The sequence below is a fragment of the Dendrobates tinctorius genome, unplaced genomic scaffold (genome assembly GCF_039654945.1).
Source record: "Dendrobates tinctorius isolate UK_male_01 unplaced genomic scaffold, ASM3965494v1 ptg000046l, whole genome shotgun sequence".
Classification (NCBI taxonomy): domain Eukaryota; kingdom Metazoa; phylum Chordata; class Amphibia; order Anura; family Dendrobatidae; genus Dendrobates; species Dendrobates tinctorius.
In genome coordinates this window covers 6,016,409-6,041,892 of record NW_027361714.1, presented here as the reverse complement: position 1 = coordinate 6,041,892, position 25,484 = coordinate 6,016,409, and the positions used below count along the sequence as shown (strand labels likewise).

General features: G+C 46.7%; 1 protein-coding gene across 4 annotated transcripts in view; it reads right to left on the bottom strand.

Moving 5' to 3' along the window:
* PEX3 (peroxisomal biogenesis factor 3) overlaps positions 1-25,484 on the bottom strand; it is a 129,125-nt gene that overhangs the window by 79,646 nt on the left and 23,995 nt on the right. For all 4 annotated transcript variants that reach the window (XM_073575673.1, XM_073575675.1, XM_073575674.1 and 1 more), the window contains exons 5-6: positions 23,163-23,206; positions 20,969-21,093 (exon numbers count right to left, since the gene is read on the bottom strand). In XM_073575673.1, coding sequence (XP_073431774.1) covers positions 20,969-21,093; positions 23,163-23,206 — 169 coding nt within the window. The remainder of the gene's footprint in view (positions 1-20,968; positions 21,094-23,162; positions 23,207-25,484) is intronic.

Below are 25,484 nucleotides of genomic sequence, written 5' to 3'. Positions count from 1 at the left end.
TTAAATGAAAAAACACAAAAGAGAATGAAGCAAAACATTGATCATTTCACACAAAACTCCAAAAATGGGCCAGACGAAAGTATTGGCACCCTCAGCCTAATACTTGGTTTCACAACCTTTAGCCAAAATAACTGCGACCAACCGCTTCCGGTAACCATCAATGAGTTTCTTACAATGCTCTGCTGGAATTTTAGACCATTCTTCTTTGGCAAACTGCTCCAGGTCCCTGATAGTTGAAGGGTGCCTTCTCCAAACTGCCATTTTTAGATCTCTCCACAGGTATTCTATGGGATTCAGGTCTGGACTCATTGCTGGCCACCTTAGAAGTCTCCAATGCTTTCTCTCAAACCATTTTCTAGTGTTTTTTGAAGTGTGTTTTGGGTCATTGTCCTGCTGGAAGACTCATGACCTCTGAGGGAGACCCAGCTTTCTCACACTGGGCCCTACATTATGCTGCAAAATTTGTTGGTAGTCTTCAGAATTCATATGTCATGCACACGGTCAAGCAGTCCGGTGCCAGAGGCAGCAAAGCAACCCCAAAACATCAGGGAACCTCCGCCATGTTTGACTGTAGGGACCGCGTTCTTTTCTTTGAATGCCTCTTTTTTTCTCCTGTAAACTCTATGTTGATGCCATTGCCCAAAAAGCTATACTTTTGTCTCATCTGACCAGAGAACATTCTTACAAAACGTTTTAGGCTTTTTCAGGTAAGTTTTGGCAAACTCCGGCCTGGCTTTTTTATGTCTCGGGGTAAGAAGTGGGGTCTTCCTGGGTCTCCTACCATACAGTCCCTTTTCATTCAGACGCCGACGGATAGTACGGGTTGACACTGTTGTACCCTCGGACTGCAGGGCAGCTTAAACTTGTTTGGATGTTAGTCGAGGTTCTTTATCCAACATCCGCACAATCTTGCGTTGAAATCGCTTGTCAATTTTTCTTTTCCGTCCACATCTAGGGAGGTTAGCCACAGTGCCATGGGCTTTAAACTTCTTGATGACACTGCGCACGGTAGACACAGGAACATTCAGATCTTTGGAGATGGACTTGTAGCCTTGAGATTGCTCATGCTTCCTCACAATTTGGTTTCTCAAGTCCTCAGACAGTTCTTTGGTCTTCTTTCTTTTCTCCATGCTCAATGTGGTACACACAAGCACACAGGACAGATGTTGAGTCAACTTTAATCCATGTCAACTGGCTGCAAGTGTGATTTACTTATTGCCAACACCTGTTAGGTGCCACAGGTAAGTTACAGGTGCTGTTAATTACACAAATTAGAGAAGCATCACATGATTTTTCGAACAGTGCCAATACTTTTGTCCACCCTCTTTTTTATGTTTGGTCTGGAATTATATCCAATTTGGCTTTAGGACAATTATTTTTGTGTTTTTTCATTTAAGACAAATTAAATGAAGATAATAATACCAAAGAATTTGTGTTTGCAATCATTTTCAGGAAGAAACTGAGTATTATCTAACAGAATTGCAGGGGTGTCAATACTTTTGGCCACAACTGTATCTGAAGCATAATAGTTATTTCCTTTGTACTGGAACCTCCCATAACACCCGTCAGTGTCTCAAAGGCTCCAAAAAGTCAACTATGTGCTGTATTTTACATGGAAGAGCTATCAGCTTGGGAAGACAGATCCTATACTGCATTTCAGTAGATTTGGCTCCCTCGATTAAGATTTGTTAGACCGCAAAACAAACATTTAACTCAGTTTTAAATGTTTAACTATCCTTGACATCTCTATTATTATATGAAGCTTTCAAATTTCATAGTAGCCCTTTGGGGGTAGTGACTGCCTCCATCTTAATTGTTTTTAATTGCAAAATAATAAAGTTGGATCCTACATGTCCTGAGATTGTCTTGCAGCCCAAAGACAAGGAGAGATAATGGTGTAGAATCTGAAGAAGTTGTCTTGTGTTTTGCAGAGAGGATCACACAATTTGAGCAAAATATAGTCTAGATCAAGGGTCACAAAACTGCAGACTGAGGCCCCCTTGCAGTCCTTGAGGTTCTCATCTGCAGCCCACCAGGCACCAGAGGTCTCAAAACACCCTCTGGAGAGCAAAGCGCCCCATAACCATTTCCGCGACCTTTGACGTAAATTTATGGGGGGTTTATGGGGGATAGGGGTTCATGACCTAAGACGTAAACTTAAGTCATGGCAATCGTGTGGGCACATGAGTAGTGTCTGTGCGATCGCCACCAGGATCTCGGTGTAAATAATAGCCAAGACCTGGCTATTCCTGCCAGGAATGGTTCCTGCACCGTCCTGGGCCGTTTAACCCTCTAAATGCCATGAACGATATCAACCATTTAGGAGGCTAGGAGAGGGAGGGCACTTCCTCTCCCTTCTGATCTGTACCTCTGCAACTTCATCGTGAAGGCCTGATCATTGCCATGACGACCTCTGGGTCTCCCAGCTATGGCAAGACTGTTAGACCATGTTGAGAGCATAAGGCTTCTGTCACTGCTGCACTCACAGGTATGATGCATTGCATCGCTGGTGCATTGCAATACAATATACCAGCTATCAGAGCAATGAAAGATAAAAGCCCCATAGAGGGACGAAGCTAAAAAGAAAAAAAAAAAAAAAATTTTAAAAAATTGTATACCATAAGTATTGAAAAAAAAATTATACCAATAAATACATATATGTATGTAAAAATAAACAAAAAAAAAGTACACATTTGTTATTGATGCATCTGGAGCGAACCCCACCTATAACATGGTCACACTAGTTGACCACTTCAGTGAGCACCGTAAAATAAAAAAAAATGCTTTTTCATCATACTGCACAACGAGTGGAATAAAGTGCAATCAAAAAGTTGAATGTGAATAAAAATGGTATAGCTGAAACCGCCATGCTGTCCCAGAAAAAAATAAAAACAAGCTGCCATACAGCTTCATCTGTCATCGGAAATTTAGGGGCTTCCACGTTACTGGTAGCACAAAGGGTCTGAAAAAGCAAAATGGCTCCTCATCCCCCCAAAAGAAATCCAGGGAATTGCGCACTCCCAAATCCAAATGCCCCCCTCCTTTCTGGGCTCCATTTAGCATCCACGTTTGGCATTTCTGTAGCGACAACAGCCTGCCTAATTTATGGGGTCCATGTTTGCAGAAGCACAAGCCATGCACAATCTATATGCACTACAATGTACTGGCACTGCAATGTATGGGCACTAAAATGGCAGATTTGCAATTTTCACTCAGCATCATCCACTACTGCTTGTTTCTGGAAAACACACATGGAGTCAAAATCGTCACCACACCTGTAGATCAATTCTCAAGGGGTGTTATTTCCAAAATCGGGTCACTTGAGGGGGGGGTTCTGGTCTTCTGGAACTTAGGAAATTTGTATATGCAGTCCGAAAACTATTTTATCAAAATTTGTTCTCCAAGAGTCAAATAGCACATCGTCCCTCTGGAGTCTCTTCATATGGCTAAGTAGTACTGTACAGCCACATATGGGGTATTGCTCCATTCAGCAGAAATTGTGGGACACATTTTGGTGCCAGTGTTACCAATTTTCTGTGTTGGCTAAAACAACATTTTTGTGGTAAAAATATAATTATTTTTTCTTCATTGCCAATAGTATAAAATTCTGTGACACACCTGTGATGTCAACATGCTCACTGCACCCTAGATGAATTAATTGAGACGTTTAGTTTGTAAAGTGGGGTCGCTTAAGGGGGGGGGGGTTTGCTGTTTTAGCACCTCATGGGCTCTACCAAAATGACATGGAACCCGCCAACCATTCCAGCAAAATCTTCACTCCAATATGGCACTACTTTCCTTCTAAGCTTTGCACTGTGCCTCATATGGGGTATTTCCGTATTCTGGATAAATTGCATAACAAATTTTAAAGGGTATCTGTCACCTATTTTTTACTCCAGTGTGCAGGCACCGGACCTCTGACCTTTCCCGACACCTGCGCCCTGCAGTACTCGTCTTCCCCTCAAAAGGTCAGAGCAGTACGCCTGCGCAAGAGTCGCGACGGGAAGCAAAGAAGAGGATGTCACCGCTAGAAGATGGGAGGCACCGGACCGTGACACCCATCGGTCCCGGACCGCCCCCGTGTGAGTATAATATAACTCGTTTTTCTTCTCTTTCAGGTTACATCGGGGGCTTATCTACAGCATTACAGAATGGCGGTGGCCGCATCTTATATACGAAAAAATAGGTGACAGATTCCCTTTAACATTCGTTTTCTCTTATTACATCTAATGAAAATTAAAAACTTTGTGCAAATCAACCTTTTTTTTTGGAAAAAAATGGTAATTTTCTATTTTCTCAGCTTAATGTTATACACTTCTGTTAATTGACTGAGATTTAACCCCTTCATGACATGCGCATGTCGTGTCCCCCCTTTGATGTGGGCTCCGGTGCTGAGCCCACATTTTTCCCGGCACATGTCAGCTGTTTTGAACAGCTGACATGAGCCCAAAACAGCCGTGGGTGGAATTGCGATCCACCCACGGCTATTAACCAGTTAAATGCCGCTGTCAAACTCTGATAACGGCATTTAACATGAAATTCCTTCAGTCGCGCCGGAAATCCGCCCATCGGGTTACCGATGTGTTGGCATAACAACCAGAGGTCTCCCGGAGACCTCTATAGTTGTCAATGACGTATTGCTATGAGCACCACCCGGTGGTTGGCGCTCACAGCAAATTAGTAATTCTGATACATACAGGAGATCTGATGAAGTATGCCACAAGTAAAAAAAAAAAAGGCTTTTTAAAAATATTAAAGTTTAAGGCACCCCCCTTTCACCCCATTCAAAAGAAGAAAAAAAAAATCAAATGTACACATATTTGGTATCGCCGCATTCAGAATCACCCGATCAATATAGAAAAAAGAATTAACCCGATCGCTAAACGGCATAATGAGAAAAAAGTCGAAATGCCAGAATTAAGTTTTTTTGGTCGCCGCAACATTGCCTTAAAATGCAATAACGGGCAATCAAAAGATCGTATCTACACTAAATTGGTATCATTAACCCCTTAGTGACAGGTCCAATTTTTTTTTTAATTCTGATCAATGTCACTTTATGTGGTGATAACTCTAGAAGGCTTCAACAAATCCTATTGATTTTGAGACTGTTTTTTTGTGACACACTATAATTTATGATAATGGTACATTTAGATTGATATGTTTTGTGTTTATTTATAAAAAAAAATATCAGAAACTTGACAAATGTAAAAAAAACTGCAATTTTCAAACTTTGAATGATTATCCCTATAATCCAGATCGCCATACCATAGCAAAACATTAAAAAAATAACATTTTCCACATGTCTGCTTTACAGCAGCACTATTTTTAAAATGCTAATTTACGGTATTTTGTTAGCCTTTTAGGAGGTTTAAAAATGTAGCAGTAATTTTTCATTTTTTCAAGGAAATTTACAAAATTATTTTTTTGAGGGACTTATCTAGGTTTGAAGTGACTTTGGGGGGGTCCTATATATTGGAAAACCCCAAACGTGATACCATTTTAACAACAGCACCCCCTGACATATTAAAAACTTCTGCCAGATAGTTTATTAGCCCTTCAGGTGATTTTCAGGAATTAATGCAAAGTGGTATAGCTGGAATGAAAAAGTGTCTGTTTACCACCTAAATGTCACTAACTTCTGAACTGACCGCTATAGCCAGCAGACTCTAAAGGACCCTTTACAAATAGCGATATCGCTAAAGCGTCACCGATTTTGTGACGCAGCAGCGATATCACTACATGTGATACTCACCTCCGACCGGCTCCCCAGCTGGCTATCGCTGATCGCACGAGATCGGCCAGGTCCATTTCTCGTCGTAGGCTTCCTGCTGGCGCTGACGAGTGAGCCGTGGACGCGGGCGGAAGACGGCCACCCTCGCCACGTCTGACAGGTAAGTAACGACTGCCGACCGCTGCTGCATCGCTAGTGAGATCTGCCCGTTTGGCAGCTCACTATCGACCATTTAGCAATGCACCAGCGATCCTGACCAGGTCATATCGTGGTCGGGATCGCTGGTGCATCGCTAAATGTAATGGGGCCTTAAGGCCACAATTTGGCCATGAACTGCTTTGGCAAACATCAGGACCACACAATCATGATCTCGGTGTGTCAATTAGATTAAAGCGGAAGCCTCCACAATCTATTAACCATTTATTTGATGTAGTCACTTGACAGCAGCAACTAAGGGGTTAAACAGATAAGGACAGAGCCAACACTGAACATTGCTGATGAAGCAAGTTGTCAGCTATAGTGTACAGTTGACAGCTGCTGGATTGTCACCTGTATGGGGACGATATTCCCTTATATCTCAAGTCAGTAAAAAGACGTACTGGCTGTGATTAAGAGGCTAAAAATGTCCGCTGGGAACGCAAAAAAGCCCCCACACAACCCGAGATCACGAAAAATGAAGATGCTACAGGTCTCGGAAAAGAACGCAATTTTTTTATTTTAAGAAATTTTGGATTTTTGTTTACACCACTTAAATAAAAAAGAACCTAGACATGTGTCCTGTCTATGAACTCGTAATGACCTGGGAATCATAACGGCAGGTCAGTTTTAGCTTTTGGTGAACATGATAAAAAAAAAATCCAAGAAAACATTGTGGAATTGCACTTTTTTTTGCAATTTCACCGTGCTTGGAATTTGTTCCCATTTTTAAGTACATAATATGGTTAAACCAGTGGTGTTGTTCAAAAGTACAACTTGTCCCACAAAAAATAAGCCCTCACATGGCCATATTGACAGAAAAATAAAAAAAAAAGCTATGGCTCTGGAAAGAAGGACAGCGAAAAATGAAACGCAAAAATGAAAAAGGGCTCCATCATGAAGGGGATAAAAATGCTCACTACACATCTAGATGAATTTCTCGAGTGGTGTAGCTTCCAAAATGGGGTCACGTGTGTGTGGCGTTCTGCTGTTTTGACTGGTCAAGAACTCTTCAACCGTGACATGGCATTCACGATCTATTCCAGCCAAAATGACACTCCTTCACTTCCGTGCACCCAAACAGTAGTTTTCCACCACATATGGAGTATCGGTGAACAACAAATTTTATGGTCCATTTTCTCCTGATACCCTTGTGAAAATGAATAATTTGGGGCAAAAACAGGGATTTTTGTGATAAACTCACCGTAAAATCCTTTTCTCCGAGACGCTCATTGGGGGACACAGATACTGTGGGTGTATGCTTCTGCCGCTTGGAGGCTGACACCAAGTGAAAAAAAGAGGTTAGCTCCTCCTCCGCCGTATACACCCTCGCCCCTATTGAGGGCGGAAATCAGTTTGGTGCCAAAGCAGTAGGAGGACAACAAAATCAGCCTTAATACAGGTACAACATGTCCAGAAAAAAGACCACCCTTATATCACATAAATAAATGCGTATCAATTAAACAAAATAGAAGCCAACTTGGCTAATAGGGTGGGTGCTGTGTCCCCCAATGAGCGTCTCGGAGTAAAGGATTTTACGGTGAGTTTATCACAAAAATCCCTGTTTCTCCTTCGCCTCATTGGGGAACACAGATACTGTGGGACGTCCTAAAGCAGTCCCTGGGTGGGAGATTGACTCAAATATCCAAGCCACATGCACCTCTTGTTTAAAGGTGCGCCACCGCTGCTTGGAGAATCCTTCTACCCAGGCTCGCATCCGCCGAGGCCTGAGTATGGATATTATAATGTTTGGCAAATGTGTGCAGGCTGGACCAGGTTGCTGCCTTGCAAACCTGTTCCGTCGAAGTCTGGTGCCGAAGAGGCGCCCACTGCCCGAGTAGAGTGCGCTCTGATCCCTGCTGGAATCGGCGTGCCTCTAATGCGGTAGGACTCCTGAATAGTCAAACGAACCCATCTGGCTATGGTCGATTTCGAGGCAGCGAGTCCCTTCCTGCGCCCTTCGGGGAGCACGAACAGCGTGTCCGTCTGAGAAAAGGGTGCCGTCCTCGACACGTACCTCCGGAGGACTCTTACCAGGTCTAACGTGTGAAGAGCCTTTTCCACACGGTGCACCGGTGCTGGACAAAATGTAGGCAAGACAGCATCCTCATTAATGTGAAATGAGGAGACGACTTTCAGCAGAAAAGGAGGGACTGGTCTGAGTAACACCTTATTCTTATGGAAAGTGAGGAACGGAGCTCGGCAGGATTGGGCCGCTAGCTCTGAAACCCACCTGATAGTAGTGATGGCCACTAGGAACACCACTTTCCAGGAAAGGTACCTCAAAGAAATATCCTGAAGCGGTTCAAATGGAGCTTCCTGCAGAACACTTAGGACCTCCAGGCATCCATAGGCACCTTATAGGGAGGTACCAAGTGGGAGACTCCCTGGATGAAAGTCTTTACCTGCAAACTGGTAGCAATTCCGCACTGGAACAGGACGGATAAAGCCGATATTTGTCTCCTGAGGGAACTTGGGGCCAGGCCCGAGTCTAGGCCCGACTAGAGAAAGGCCAAGATGTTGGGGATCGAAAATCTCAGTGGAGAAACATCGTGGCCTCGACACCAAGCCAAGAACACCTTCCAGGTGTGGTGGTAAATTCGTGCTGAGGCCGGCTTCCGGGCGCTAACCATTGTAGCGACCCCCTTGCTCCCATACCCTGCCTGGGTTAGAATCCAAGATTCAATGGCCATTCCGTCAAACACAGGGCCGCCGAGTTCGGGTGGCAAATCGGCCCTTGAGAAAGTAGATCTGGGCGCTCTGGTAATCGTCAAGGAACGTCGGCGAGCAGCTGCATTAGATCTGCGTACCACGTTCGACGGGGCCAGTCTGGGGCCAGCAGAATCGCCGGAACCTCTTCTATCTTGATCTTTTTGATGACTCTCGGAAGTGGTGACAGCGGGGGAAATAGATATGGGAGGCAAAACTGGTTCCATGGCAGAACCAACGCGTCCACAGCGATTGCCTGCGGGTCCCTGGCCCGAGCGACGTATGTGGGCACCTTGGCATTCACTCTGGAAGCCATCAGGTCCACATCCGGCGTTCCCCACAGTTGACAAATCTGCTGGAAGACTTCGGAATGTAGAGACCACTCTCTGGACGCAAGACCCTGCCGGCTGAGAAAGTCTGCCGTCCAATTTTCCAGGCCTGGGCTGTGGACTGCCAAGATCACCGAGTGGTTTGCTTCAGCCCACTGAAGAACGTGCCCCACCTCGCGCATGGTTGCTCTGCTGCGGGTGCCCCCTTGATGATTTATGTAAGCCACCGCCGTGGCGTTGTCCGATTGAATTCGGACAGGGCGGCCTGCTAAAAAGTGATGAAACTGTTGCAGAGCCAGCCAAATTGCCTGTATCTCCAATAAGTTGATCGGGAGGTGGGTCTCCTGCGGGGACCATTGCCCCTGGGTCGTGTGGTGGCGAAACACTGCTCCCCAGCCGAGGAGACTGGCGTCGGTTGTCATCACCAACCAATGGCCTGGGGGAAAGGGTTTCCCCTGGGTCAGAGCGGAACTGGTTATCCACCATTCGAGCGACTGCCTGTCCTGAGAGGACAGCCGGCACCGCCGATCGAGCGTGAAAGGATTCTTGTCCCAAGCTGACAAGAGGGCGTGCTGCAGGGGGCGAAAATGGAACTGGACGAACGGTATCGCTTTCATTGTCGCCACCATTTTTCCTAGAATCCTCATCCCGAACCGGATGGAATGAGGGACTGGTTGGCGAAGTGTCCGGACTCCCTGCCGAAGAGCAAGCGCCTTTTCCTGAGGGAGAATTACCAACCTTCAGCAAGTGTCGAAGATCATTCCTAAGAAGGAAATCCCCTGAGCTGGCACAAGAGATAACTTCTTTGCGCTGACCAACCACCCTAAGCGGGCAAGAGTATCCAGCGTGATGTTGACATTTCCTCCCATGCCCGTATTGAAGGGCCCTTGACCAAGAGGTCGTCCAAGTAAGGCAAGATAACTATGCCTCAAGAATGCAGTATGGCCATGACAACTGCCATAACCCTTGTGAACACTCTGGGAGCCGTGGCTAGCCCAAAGGGTAGTGCTACGAACTGAAAATGTCGACCGTTGATGGCGAAGCGTAGAAACCTCTGATGAGGAGGAAAAATGGGAATATGCAGATATGCGTCATGAATGTCGATCGAGACCAAGTATTCTCCCTGCTCCATGGCCGATATGACTGAACGGAGAGACTCCATCCAGAAATGTCTGATCCTGATGAATTTATTCAGAAGCTTCAGGTCCAAAACAGGTCTGACAGACCAGTCCTTTTTGTGAACCGCAAACAGATTGGAATAGAATAAACCCTGAGCTCTTTCGTTTTCTGGCACGGGAACAATGACTCCGTTGTGCTGGAGCAATTCGATGGCCCCTAACAGAGCCCCTGCCTGGGTATCCACCCTGGGAAGACGAGAAAGCGAAAACTGTCTTGGAAGGCATCTGACAAATTTTATTTTGTAACCTGAGGCCACCAACTCCTTTACCCACGCGTCGCGTGCAACACTGAACCAGACGTCGCGATACCAGAGTAGACGCCCGCCCACCTTGCTGGTGACGCCTGGCAAACACCTCGAGTCATTTAGCTGACGATCTTTGGGATCTGGATCCCCTCAATCTGGGCTGCTGAGTTCGCATTCTCCCCAATGGGTTGGCTCTATATGAGACCTGCCGCTCCCTATCCTGGTTAGGGTGGCCTGAAGCGGCGGAATTGGCCGCTGTGGCCCACCCGGGGTTGTGAAAGGTCCGAAAAACGTGCATGAAAAGGGTGGCGAAAAGGCGGTTTGACCTTTTGTTGAGGGAGAAAACCGCTCTTTCCTCCTGTGGAGTCAGAGATAAGTTTATCCAACTTCTCCCCAAATAGATGGCCGCACTGATAAGGCAGGGAAGTCAAGGACTTCTTGGAAGCAGAATCGGCCCACCATGTCCTTAACCATAGAGCTCCTCTGATAGAAATTGTGTTAGCGGCAGCAAGTGCCGAGCAATTGGCCGCATCCAAAGATGCATTCAGTACATAGTCTCCGGCCATCGCCATCTGACTCGCGATCTCCGATATCTCGGCAGGTAGTTCTCACTCCTGCGCGACCTTGTTTAATGATTCTGATCATGAGATCATGGCCTTGGCTACCCAAGTTGCTGCGAACGAGGGAGAGAGCGCTGATCCTGACGTCTCATATACTGAACAAGCTAAGCTCTCTATGAGGCGATCCGTGGGATCCTTAATAGAGGAAACACTAGGAACGGATAACAGGGTTTTAGTGGCTAGACGCGACACTGGTGGATCCACCGTCGGAGATTCCGTCCATTTCTTACGGATGTCCAGGCAAATGGATACCTTACTTTGAGTGCATTTTGACCCGAGACACGCCTGTCTGGTCGTTCCCTGTGTCGCTGCACTATGTCCTCAAACTCAGGGTGAGAGGAAAATATTCTGTGCGGCCGCTTCACTCGCTTAAACGCCACCTTATGGCCTGAAGCCGCGGTGGAATCATCCTCAATCCCCAAGGTCTGATTGACGGCATCTATGAGACTGCCCACCGTCTCACATGACCCCGGAGCATCCAGGTCAAGGGGCTCGTCTGAGTTGAAATCTGAGGTCTGCTCGCTATCAACCACTGCTGACGGGGAGAGAGAAGCAGAACTTACAGAAGCCAAAGCACCGGATGGACTGGGCGACACCCGCGTGGATTCTCTTACCCAGGGTCTGCCTGGTGTGAGAGCGGCTCCTGCCGGCCGAAGGCTCTAGTGAGGTGGAGGTACCCTCTAAGGCTGGCGAGCTCGTAAGCGACGCCATGGACTGTGACGGTCGCAGGGGAGGGCTCCTGGGCGCGTTTGGACTCGCAGGCTTCGCATAACCGCTTGCTCCGCGCCCGCGGAAACGCAGCCCGACAAGAGATTTCATGCAGCGTAAAAAAAAAACAAAACGGATTACTTACCGGTAATACTCTTTTGTAGAGTCCACGACAGCACCCACTGAGAGAGGGGATCCGCCCCCGGAACAGGAAACCTACAGAGAGATAAATGGGGCGGTCCCCCTCGCTCCCTCAGTTTGTGTTACCGAGAACAACGGAGGAACCGCCATACATGTTTTAGTCAATTTGTTTGGGCGATTCATCTATCTTACCCCTATGTAGTTTTATGCTTACTAAGTTTAATCACATATCTAGCTTAACTCAATCTCCACCACCAAGGAGACCCATGTGTGAAAATTTTTTACGGGAGGGAAGTGAGCGGGTGCTGTCGTGGACTCTACAAAAGAGTATTACCGGTAAGTAATCCGGTTTTCCCTCTTCGCCACGACAGCACCCACTGAGAGATTTCCAGAGATAATCACTTGGGAGGGCACACCGTGTTAAGGACTGATCTACCAAAAGTTAGATCCTCGGTAGAGGACAAATCTAGTCTATAGTGACTATAAAAGGTAGACGGAGAAGACCAGGTTGCAGCCTTACATATTTGTTCAATTGGGACGTTCGCTCTCTCGGCCCAGGAGGAAGATATGGCTCTAGTAGAGTGCGCCTTAATCCCCAGTGGAGGGTCTTCTCCTTTTGCCAAATATGCCATTGTGATCGCATCTCTAATCCATCAGGATATCGTGCCTGATGTAACTGCAGAGCCCTTCCTGTTACCCTGGAAGGAGACAAAAAGAGACCTACTCTGCCTCCAGGGACTGGTCCTATCTAGGTAGGCTAGCACTGCTCTTTTCACATCTAAAGTGTGATATTTCACCTCGTCCTGTGTTGACGGGTTCTCATGGAAGGAAGGTAGGTATATCTCCTGAGATCTATGAAATTTAGTTGCCCGTTTTGGAAGGTAGGACGGGTCTGTCTCGTGTTATTGACAGGAACGGAGGGTCTACTGATAGAGCGTGAAGATCACTCACTCTTCTAGCCGATACTAAGGCTACTAGCATAGCAGTTTTTAATGAGAGGCACTTCACTGATGCTGAGCTTATGGGCTCAAATGGTGCCTGAGTGAAAGCATCCAAAACTAGAGTAAGGTTCCATGCTGGTAGCTGAGGAATATGCACCGGTTCTGAGCGTTAACAAGCTGAGATGAAACGGGTCACCCATCTATTTGCTGCCACGTTATAGTTAAATAGGGCTCCTAGGGCTGACACGTGGACCTTTAGAGTGCTTACCGAGAGCCTTAATTCTCGGCCTCTTTGCAGAAATTCTAGAATGGCCGTAATGGGTACTTCACCGGCTAGTTTTGCTGGGTGAAAGGCCAGGAACTTTTTCCACACTTTAGCATATATTTTTGTTGTGGACTCCTTCCTACTTTGTAGCAGGGTATTGATTAGGTTCTTTGAGAAACCTTTCTGCCTCAGTAGCTCCCTTTCAAATTCCAGGCCGCTAGGTGCAGGGCTTTGGCCTGTGGATGGTAGCAGGGTCCCTGCGAGAGAAGATTCTGGTGCAGCGGCAGGATCCACGGGTCGGTTACTGACATGGCTCTCAGCCATGAAATCCACGGTCTTTTTGGCCAAAAAGGGGCTATCAAGATGACCCTCGCTCTCTCCTGTCTTATCTTCCTGACTACTGTTGGTAGTAGAACCATTGGAGGGAAGGCATAGGCTAGCTGGAATGTCCAGGGTGCTTGGAGGGCATCTAGAATGTCTGGGTTGTCTGACCTGTAGAGTGAAGCAAACCTTCTTACGCACCTGTTGGCTCTGGTCGCGAATAGGTCTATCTCTGGTCTGCCCCATTCTGACGCTATCATTTCGAAGACGTGCCTGCTGAGGACCCACTCGCCCTGATATAGGGCTTGGCGACTGAGATAGTCTGCTCGGGAGTTGTCTACTCCTCTTATATGGAGTGCTGACAAGGAGAGAAGATGTACCTCTGCCATTTCCAGGATCTTTCCCGCGATAGACATCAGTGGCACTGACCGCGTGCCTCCTTGCCGGTTTATATAGGCCACTGCGGTGGTATTGTCTGTCTGGATTCTTACATGGGTGCCCCTTAACTGCGGGAGAAAATGAGATATCGCATAGAAAATCGCTGATAGCTCCTTTACATTAGAGGAGGTCTCTATTTCATCATTACGCCACCAGCCTTGTACCATGTGCTCCTCTAGATGGGCCCCCCAACCTAAGGGGCTGGCATCCGTGGTGAGTATTTTGGAGGGAGTCACCCACCATTGCACTCCCTTCGATAAATTGGAAGGATGTAACCACCATTTTAGGGATTCAACCACCTCGGGCGATAGGGACATCTTCCCCTCCAACCGCCCCTGCAGTCTGTTTCCTGCAGAATAGCCCACTGTAGTTCTCTGGAGTGGAACTGGGCCCATTGCACCGCTGGAATGCACGATATCAGGGACCCCAGCAAGGACATACCCTGTCTCAATGATATTACGGGTCTTCCTGTAGTATTCCGTATCTTATTGATTATGGCTATCACTTTGGCGTGTGGCAGAAAACATTCCTCAGTTACGGAGTCTACTTGCAGGCCTAGAAACCTCTGACAGGTTACTGGTTCTAGCCTGGACTTCTCCCAGTTAATTAGCCAGCCTAGTGTTTTTAGGGATGAGATAATCTTAGCTATTCTGGCTTCGCACTGTGAAACAGACTTTCCCACTATGAGTAGGTCGTCTAAGTAAGGGATAACTAGGGTGTCATTCAGCCTTACATACGACATCACCTCCAGCATCAATTTTGTAAATACCCGAGGAGCCATGGATAGCCCGAATGGCATTGCCGCAAACTGGAAATGCTGAATCCGACCTTTGAACCAGACTGCTACCCGCAGGAACCTCTGGTGCCCACGATATATGGGGAGATGGTAATAGGCGTCCTTTAGGTCCAAGACTGCCATATAACACCTGGGGAACAAAAGCTTTATTGCAGACTTTATCGACTCCATTTTAAACGACCTCAGCTTTAAGAAGGTATTAAGCTTCTTTAAATTTATTATAGTCCTGTAAGAGCCATCTGGTTTTGGGACTAAAAATAGAGGAGAATAAAAGCCCATTCCTATTTCGTCCCCTGGGACCTCTACTAGGACCTGTTTAGTTAGCAGTACTGCAATCTCCATCTCCAGTGCTTCCTGCTGTGTCCGGGACTTCATAGAAGTCAATAGGAAGGAGTTCGGTGGATGCCGAACAAATTCTAATTTTAGGCCTGATGACACAATATCTATGGCCCATGGGTTTGATGTCACCTTCTCCCATTGGCGGCTGAATTTTAATAGCCTGCCACCTACCGGTGTAATGGTTTTATCGGGGTCTCCCCTGAAGGGACGTTTCCCGAATAGGTTGCCCCTTTGTTTGGGGTCCTTATTTCCCCAGCGGTCCTGGGGTCTAAAGTCCTTCTTTTTACCAAACGGCGGCTTCCTGTAGGCCCTCCTGTTAAACGGAACATACGGGTTAGGAAAACCCTTCTTCCTCTCCCCCGCTTTTGTCAAAATCTCATCCAGTTCCGTGCCAAACAGGTACTTACCCTGGCAGGGTATAGCACACAGTCTAGTCTTTGTTTGTGTGTCTCCTTTCCACCCCTTCAACCATAAGGCCCGCCTGCCTGCATTGGTCAGTCCTGCCGCTCTAGCCGATAACCGGAGAGAGTCCGCGGAGGAGTCGGAGAGGAAGGCTGCTGCTCCCTTAATGAGGGGCATAGAGGAAAGGAGTCTATTCCTAGCTACTCCATTCTTAATATTGTCCTCTAAGTCATTCAGCCACACCAACATTGATCTTGCCGTGCACGTGGCTGCTATTGCGGGCTTAAAGGCTGCCGTACATGCTTCCCAAGATCTTTTAAGGAATGTATCGGTTTTACGATCCAAAGAATCAGCCAAAGTTCCCGAATCCTCTACCGGCAGGGAGGATCTACGAGAGGTAGAGGCCACTGCCGCATCCACCTTGGGGGCTCTCGACCAGGCTGTTAACTCCTCATCGTCAAAGGGGTACTTACGCTTTGACGTTAAGGGGAGGAAGGTTCTCTGACCTTGTTTTTCCCACTCCCTTTTAACTAGCTCTTTTACAGCTGGGACCACTGGGAATGCCCGGACTTTTCTACGGGAAATGCCCGCAAACATTATGTCTTGAGGGGTCTTGGGGTCCTTACTCTCTGGCAACCCCATGGTATTTCGGACAGACTTCACTAAATTACTGACACTGTCCGTGGGAAAACACGTCTGGTCGTCGTCCTCTGAGGAAAGGTATTCCTGGGACTTATCGGAATCTAGTTCCCCGGTTCCTGACGGCGACTTTGACGCCAGCGAGACTCCTCCTCTTGGCGAACATATTTCTCTCACGGAGGAGTGACCCTCCAAACTACTGGAACCGCCTAAGGCCCGTAGCTCCTCTCTTATCATTGCCCGGATATCCTCCTTCTTTCGTGAGGATTCCTCCTGTAAGGCCTCCTCAATACACGATTGGCATAATCTCTTAGGGTGGCCGTCTGGGAGGGGCTGAGAACATAAGGCACACTCTCTATGTTTCGCCTTCTCCGTTCTTTTAGCCTAAAGGGGGTATGGACCAGAAAGAGAAGGCCATCAAATATTTATTCTGACCAAAAAACACTCACCCGTGAGTTTCGTCAGCAAACTACCGGCTGCGGGGTCCGCGACCCAGGCTGAGGCGAGGCATGGGACGACTTCTTTTCTTTGCGTTTTTTCTCTAAGGGCTCATCTTGCCTGGAAGGTCCACTAGATTCCTTCCTGGAGCTGCCACTTTTTCTGGTGCTACTGCTTCTCCTTGTAGCACTGCTCTGTCTACTGCCATGTGGGGATTCCACTGGCTGACCTAACGGGAGGGAAGCTGGGTCATCTAAGGACGACATGACTGCGCACTAGCGCTGTGTCTGTGGCTTCCTTTTAAAGCTTTTGCTATAGCTGCTCCTCTTCTCTTTTTTTTTTTTCCCTTCTGCGCATGCGCGGGCGTTGTCCCGCGGTCTCTGCCTCTGTCCTGACCCCGGAGGTCCTCTTACCACTTTCGGGTTGCCTCTCCTGGGGAACGCTCGGTCACAGCGATTAGTGATGCGGCCGGCGATGCCCACCGCGCATCTGCGCCCCGCCATCAACGCACGGGGTCCTCCTCACATTAACCCCTGCCGCAGGTATGACTCCCGGTGGCGCTGCTCAGCACGAACGCTCGAGCTCTTCTGCCTTTCGGGGGGGGGGGGGCGCGCGGCCCAGTATGCCCGAATGGTATTTGTAATGCGCCTGCCCCCTCAGGGGGGGGGTATAGCCATGTCCCCCCCCCAGTGAGCCTTGGCACCACTGTCACCTCTGGCCTCACCTGCATTACCAGCTCTGGGGGGGGGGGGAATACACCTCTCCACCCGACGCTGCCTCCAGTCCTGGGGCCCCTGCTGCTCATATTCTGCACGCAGGCGGCTACCAGACCAGGAATCCTCTTCTGCGGGTTCCTTTCCAGGAACAGGAAACCAAAACTGAGGGAGCGAGGGGGACCGCCCCATTTATCTCTCTGTAGGTTTCCTGTTCCGGGGGCGGATCCCCTCTCTCAGTGGGTGCTGTCGTGGCGAAGAGGAAAAAAAACGTGTGCGTCTTTGCCTTTTCGGACATGCTGTATCTGTCCGCTGCTGGGGATGAGTGGGAGGAGGTAGCACCTCGTTTCCCTGTAGCGTGGCCTCTCGGGCAGCACTTAACCCAGTCCTGTGCCCCCCACGTTCCTGGACGCCTCCACCACCGAAATTGCGCGCCACTAGCTGCGAAGCGGACCGCTGGCATATAAACTATAAACTGCCCCAAGGGCGGACTTCCGGGTCTGCAGCCTAGCCGCGCTCCGAAGCCGGGGGCTAAATTTATTCACCGCCACCCAGCCTGGGGGGCGGGCCGCCGGAAGTGACGCACGACCCGGAGGCGGAACTTCCAGTTGCGGCCTAGCTCTGGCTAAAGCCGCGGCCTCAATTTTCTCCCCTGCCCGCGACGGGGTGGGGGGGGAAACGGGGGGGGGGTGCGACTTCATGGCGCCGCAAACAATGGCGCTACTTACTGGCGCGGCTTTATCGCACTGCACACCTGCAGCCATGCTCAGCCAGGAATGGCCGGTGGCATCTGACAGCTACGGGTTCCAGCCCTGGATCTTCGTCGCAGGAGCCCTCCCAGGCCCTCTCCTCACTGGCGATCCTCTTCAGCTTCCCAGCTCAGGTATGTGAAGGGGCCTTGACAATATAGGACGGTGCAGGCACCCTAGCTCCATCTAACCCCTTCAGGGGCTGAGGAGAGGGACCGTCCGCCACCTTGCAGCACCGCAGTCTAAGCATTGGTGTAGCAGTGGGAGCCGCACGGACAAGTCTTGTGCCTCTGTACAGCCCATGGTTTCAATACCTAGGGGTGGTCAGGGCTAAGTCCGGCATTGTGTCCCACGTCGCGGGAGAGGATACGTGGAGGGACACTCGCACGTGCTCGCCCGTTGTTGGTTTGGGGTAATCGGACCCTTTCAATAGGATCCATCCGTTGCCCCTGTCTAATCTTCATGGAAGGAAAAAAAAAAAAAAAAAGGCTGGGGAAAACAGCCCAGATATGTCCCACGGTGTGGGAGAGGGTACGTGGAGGCGATACTCAACACGTGCTCGCCCGTTGATGGTTTGGGGAGATCGGACCCTTTCAATAGGGTCCGTCGCCCGTCTCATTTTCATAGCAAAAAAAAAAAGAAAAGAGAAAAAGCCTGGAGCAAACCAGATGTGTGTGTCTCCAAAGGACACTAAGCAAAAAACTGATTTCCACCCGCAATAGAGGCGAGGGTGTATACGGCGGAGGAGGAGCTAACCTCTTTTTTTCACTTAGTGTCAGCCTCCAAGCGGCAGAAGCATACACCCACAGTATCTGTGTCCCTCAATGAGGCAAAGGAGAAATGTATTTTAATATGTGTTTTATTTTCACAGCTGAAAGTTATAAAATTCTGTGAAGCACACCTCTAAATAAATAAACTCCTTGTAGTTTACAAAATGGGGTCACTTGTGGAGGTCTTCTACTGTTTAGGCACATCAGAGGCTCTGCAAACGCGACATGGCGTCCGCTATCTGTTCCAGCCAATTTTCCACTCTAAAGTCTTCTATTCCAAGCCCTGCTGTGTGCCTAAACTGTAGTTTTCCACCATATATAGGGGTATCTTTGTACAAATGTTGTGGTCCATTTTCTCCTGTAACACTTGTGAGAATAAAAACTTGGGGCTAAAGCACACTTTTTGCTGTAAAAAGAAAAATTTTCATTTTTTCCATGTAAATTGCTTTAATTCTTGTGAAACACTTGAAGGGTTGTTCATACATTTCTTGAATAATTGGTTTTGTACATTTTTTGGAAAAACAAGAAATTGGTGATCAACTTTTAACCCTTCTAACTTCCTAACAAAAACAAATCATGTTTCAAAAATGAGGCTGATAGAACATAGACATGTGAGAAATGTTATTCATTAACTACTTTGTGTGATATAACTCAAAATGCCGATATTTTCACAAATTAACATATAAAGTATCGCACTGAATTTACTACTAACACTTCCTACACATGTCATGAAGGTGACAACAGTCTGGGGGGTTAAGGGGTTAATGACATCATGCTGACAGCATGTCAGAGCGCAGTACGTTGGAGTGGAGGTGTCTTTCTCCCATGCTGCTGGACTGATGGTGGTAGGTGAAAATGGAGAGATTTTTTTTATAACCACTTCTGGACAACAGCCGTAGATATACAGTACAGCAGCAAGTGACTTCTTAAAAGCCGCCATATATGTACGGTGTGATGACGTCAACTGTATATCATAGCAGACACCTTGGTGCAATGTCCACAATCAATATTCATACAGGAGGTAGGTCATCACTCTGTATGAAGTGGTGCCCATGGAAGAACAACATGCAATGTATAAGAAAGATCCAGGCACTCACGTGTTGGATAATCAGCTATTAATTCAGCTCACACAGAGATCCAATTAAAGGTTTCAGCCCATCCCATGCTTTCATCAATAATTACTGAAATGAAAGCCTGGGATGGGCTGAAAAGTCTAACTGGATGTCTATGTGTGTGCTGGATTAATAGCTGATTATTTAACACGTGAGTGGCGGGACCTTTCTTATACGATCAATGTTTACACTGATCATGGATGACTATGCCTTAGATACACTGTCAATAGTGACAGTAGTATTTAGATGTTTATTTGAGAGAGGGAACTCCCTCTTCAAGTCTATCGGCACTCAGCAATTGCAGGAAGCCGGTAGTTGCCATAACAAACTGAGGCCAGTTCTTCAGGACAGTCAGCTACAAAGGCCTGTAAGCCCTGCACTAAGCAGTCGAAGGGTATGTGCACACGTTGCACATACCCTAAAAGGTGAAGGGTCAGTGTAAGGCCGGGATCACACATGCGAGGAATACTGCTGAGCTTCGCATGTTAATACCTGGCACTGCCGCCGGCACTCAGGAGCGGAGCGTGCGGCCGCATTGCAATACATGGAGCCGCACGCTCCGCTCCTGAGTACCGGCGGCAGTGCCGGGTATTAACAAGCGAGACTCGGCCGTATTCCTCGCATGTGTGATCCTGGCCTAACACAGAGTTAGTATCCCGCAATATAGAAGTATTGCAGGATATTAGATCAGCGATTATGTATGAGCACTGTAGAAAAAAAAAAACATACGAAAAAATTAGATTTTTCATTATAATGTCTCACAAAAAATGAAAAAAAAGTGATCAAATATACATAAAAAAAAAAATGGTATCGCTGAAAACATTTCGTCCAGCAAAGAATATGGCCGGTCAACTTCAAATTTTTCTTTGTGCAGCCCACTACACCGGCTGGGTTTGAGACCCCTACTATGGATAGTAGAAATACAATTCATGTATTCAATGTTCACATACATCTTAAATCTTAAGTGTTTCAACAGTGATGTTTAATATTTCTGAGCTGGTTCACTAGTTGCTGGCATTGTCTAATTGATTTTGTAGTATAATCTCTGACAGCTTAAAGTTTTATTTTTTATCATTACATTTTTTACATCATGTGTGCTAAACTAATAATAATAATAATAATAATAATAATAACACAAACATCTACAAATAAAGTTATATCAAATAAACTGTATGTAGTTTTTACCTACATTGCCGTTCTTTGCCGCAGAAGAATTATCTAGGTAAATATATCCACCAATAATATTTAGCTGAATTCTCAGGAGCACAACAAGCATACACGCACTGTACACTGCGACAACACTTCTAGTAAAACCTGTGAATGACAGAGAAAGTACTCCATGAAAACAGTCATCATTTCTATGTCGGCACTCTTATACCACTCACGCAGGACACATTTATTTTTGCTGGTTGACGGTCTTGCAGAACGGTTTCTTTAGTCTAGGTAAAAAAAAAAAACTAATGACATGATTTTACTTTTACAAGCAATTCTTTAAGTGTATTTCCTCACTGGAGTTAATTTGGATACAAAACCTCACAAGTGTCTTTATGAAACAGTCACATCTGAAAAGTTGAGTAAGCCTCCGTTTGCCTGGCCATAAATTTGACTCCAATCACGAAGTAGACGAGCTAGCATTTAGTTGGAGCTACATTGTTTTGCTTTTTTTTTTTAAACCAATTTATGACAGAATTCTGACTAAAATGCTTTGATTAATTGGGGCCTTGGTTCTTGCAACTGGGATCTTTATGTATTATATCTACTGCAGAACAGGAAAACAATTCAGCAAATTCTTTTAAATTCTGCTGCAGATCTTGTTGCAGGAAAGGAGTGGATTTTTTAACTCATTACACTCCTTGCATTGCAAAGGGTGATATAGGTACAGATATAAATAAGATAAACTAACATGCTGCGAATTTGCTCCACAGTGGATGTGTCATGGGGTTACCGCGACAGTGTAGAGCCAGAAGACAGCAGCATCTGATTGCCCCCACTCTAGCGCTAAGCACTACTTCATTTTAAATGTGTTTATTTCTTCTGGCAATAAAGGGGTTAATCGGCCATGTAGGAAATCCTTGTGCTCACAGCTGAGCTCAGTTAGCCACACTCCTTTCCCCTTTATAATCTGGGCTCTGATACAAATCCTTGTCAGGGCAAGCATTTGCTACAAGGATAATGGAGTGAGAGGAGTTCATATGAGAAGGAGAGTTGGAGGGGTTATCTGTGACTGTTGCTTGGTTTGTAAGTGTAGTAATTCCGTATCCTTCTCTGTTTTGGTTTATTCCCCTAACTCCATGCCCTGGTGCATTCCTCTGTTATATGTGAGTGAATATTTTGTATGCCTGGAGTTTTCTGTTAACCCTTGTTTGTGTTGCTTTGTTTGTCGAGTTGGCATACTACAGTGCACAGTAGAGCCCCTCTTCCCTGGGTGGGGGAAGAGAACAGATGGAGGGCTAACTTAGGAGATAATGCAAGGGTGGAGGCCCTGAATCTTCACCTTCAGAAGTATCCTGAGGAGTAGGGCAAGCTAGTAGTAGGGACAGGGAAGGAGCCCCTGGTCCCAGGTCACCCAACAGCTGTGCCGTGACAGGATGAGTTTTCTAATATTTTCCATGTTAATATACACAGAGTTCTCTGCATACAGATCTGCAGCGAAAAAACCACAGTCAAAACAGACGGATGTGTGAAAAGGGTTGGAAAGTTATTAGACAGGTCTCACTTTCAAAGTATTTTTATTTTACTTGCTTTGGCTTTAAAAAACTATAGAAAACCGTATCTCATGGTCCGTATGCTTCTTCATATGAGATTGTAACTGCTTGTATCTATTCAATGCCATGTAAAACACTTTAAAAAGTTTGCACAACACAAAGTTACGCAGAAATTTTGCGGCTTTTTCACACCAGTTTCGGGTCAGCTCTGACAAAAAGGACACAGCTGTGGCAGGACTCAGTGTTGTTCACTTGTCTACTTCATGATAAGTTGTGGCGTACCTTAGACAACAAATCTTACACCAGTATACGACTGGAATAATATTTGTGCTGAGGTGCACAGAGGCACATGCCACTCTTAAGAACCATCTGATTCATTAAGAGACATGTGCCGCTTAATAAATCAGGCGCCTCCAACCGCAAAACGCACACTTTTCAAGATTGGCGGTCTTTTGTCTTTCAATAAAATACACAAGAAAGGTCTGAGGCCCAGTCAGATACATTTTCCATTCCCTTATTTACTTCTCTGCTTCACAATAAAGCAGATAGTGTTGTCTTTTGCTCTTCTTGAATAGTGGATCAAGGCAGGGTCCCTAACTCACATGCTGCACATCAAATTTATCTGGATGCACAATTTCTTCTGAAAACAAAGCAAATGTAAGATGAGATTTAACTTACTAATAATCTTTAGATCTTCCCATATTTCTATCTTATTTGACGGTCTGCAGAACAAAAAATGTATTTTAAGGATATAATAAATACATGAAACATTGAAAAAGGTCACCCAAATTCCATTAAATATGCACCATCTATTACGTACCCTTATTACCGTATATACTCGAGTATAAGCCGACCCCCCTAATTTTGCCACAAAAAACTGGGAAAACTTATTGACTCGTGTATAAGCCGAGGGTGCACAGTGAGTGGCCTCAGTTATCTGCAGTATGTGGCCCCAGTTATGATGCACAGTATGTGGCCCCAGTTATCTGCACAGTATGTGGCCCCAGTTATGATGCATAGTGAGTGGCCCCAGTTATGATGCACAGTATGTGGCCCCAGTTATCTGCAGTGTGTGGCCCCAGTTATCTGCACAGTATGTGGCCCCAGTTATGATGCACAGTGTGTAGCCCCATCATGCTGCTGCTGCCGCTGCCTCTGCCTCTCTTACAAAAAAAAACACAAAAAAACTGTATAGTCACCTCAGTCGCTGCCCCCTGCTCATCAGCGTTGCGCTCTGCAGTGACTGTGCAGGCAGAGAGTGATAGCGCTCTCTGACCTGAATGTCACTGCAGAGGACGCAAGACAGCAGAGTGCAGGGACAGGTGACTATGCCTCACCCCCGGTCATACTCACCGGGTCCTGGCGCTTGTCTCTGCAGCTCCTCTGCTTATTCCATGTTGTCGGCGCTGCTCTCTTCCTGCTTCAGCGGTCACGTGGTACCCGCTCATTAAATATGCGCATATTTAATGAGCGGGTACCATTTGACAGCTGAAGCAGGAAGAGAGCAGCGCCGACAACATGGAACAAGCAGGGGAGCTGCAGAGAAGGGTGAGTATGATCTGACACCCCCACTCCCCCTCCCCCGCCGATCCCCCCCGGTATATGACTCGTGTATAAGCCGAGAGGGGGACTTTCAGCCCAAAAAAAATGGGCTGAAAATCTCAGCTTAAACACGAGTATATACGGTAAATGTAATTAGCTGTTTGCCACAACAAGAGACATATACAATCTAGGACTCATGAAAGAAATATGGACCAGGTGCCCTTGATTAGGCCTCTTTCACATTTTTTGCCATCAGTCGCAATCCGTCATTTTTAGAAAAACACAGATCTAGTGACTGATGACGCTGGATACGTTTTTTTTGCATAGACTTATATTAGCGATGGAATGCGACAGATGGCCTCACGTTTCATCCGTCGTTCATTGGATCCGTCGGAGATTTTGTGTCCGTCGGGCGGAGACGAAGGACAAAGTAACGGGTTTCTTTGTCTCCGTCAAAGTCGGACAGTGACGGATCCAGCGCCGTCCGTTGTTGGTTATAATGGAAGCCTATGGGCGCAGGATCCGTTGCTGTCCGTCAAATGACGGAATACAGAGACGGATTCCGTTTTTTTAAACTGAGCATGCTCCAATTATTATTACCAGATAGGGCAGTCGGATCCAGAGAGAAAACTGATCCGTTGCATCAGTTTTTCACAATCTGCGGCGGATCCGTTTTTTTCCAAAACTGCTGGATTGCGACTGATGTTAAAAACCTGATGCGTGAAAGAGGCCTTAGCTAGAGCAAAGAAATGCTGCAAATGCTCTGCAGGGCCTTTGTAAGTGAATATTGCAAAGACAAGTGTGCACAAGGTGATTGGTTTTCTGAGCAATAAATGCCAATTCCTTGAGTATGCCACAAAAATAAGGGGACTTCCACAGATAGTGATGAGTGTTTCAGCCTAGCAAGGAGCTGTAACCTATGACCATGGGCTCTTGGCTGTTACTGCTGGGTTAACCATTCACAAAGAAGACATTTTCCCTGAGGTGACACATGAATTCACATACCATAGGTCTGGCAGATCATTTAGAGTTTCATTTCCCTTGCTAATCAGCGGCCCCTAACCTGTCCAGATTAGTGGGAGCCACAGATGTCAGACTTTCTCTAATCAGAATGTTCAAAGAACATTCAAAGATAATACAATTCCTCAAAATACAAATTGTTTCAATACATCACTACTTCATTTTATGATATAAGAGGAAATGTAACTTTCCACAGTATGTGATCAAATAACAGCTAAATGAAGGCTTCATCAAGATACCTAAATTTACAAACCTGTGCTTTAATGAGTCTACACATGGCTAATAAAAAGGAGATTTTGTGTACTCACTGTAAAATCTCTTTCTCTTAGCCTTTAATTGGGGGACACAGAACCGTGGGTGTTATGCTGCGGTCCACTAGGAGGCGACACTATGCATAATCTGAAAAAGATTAACTTTGGCTCCTCCTCTGCAGTATAC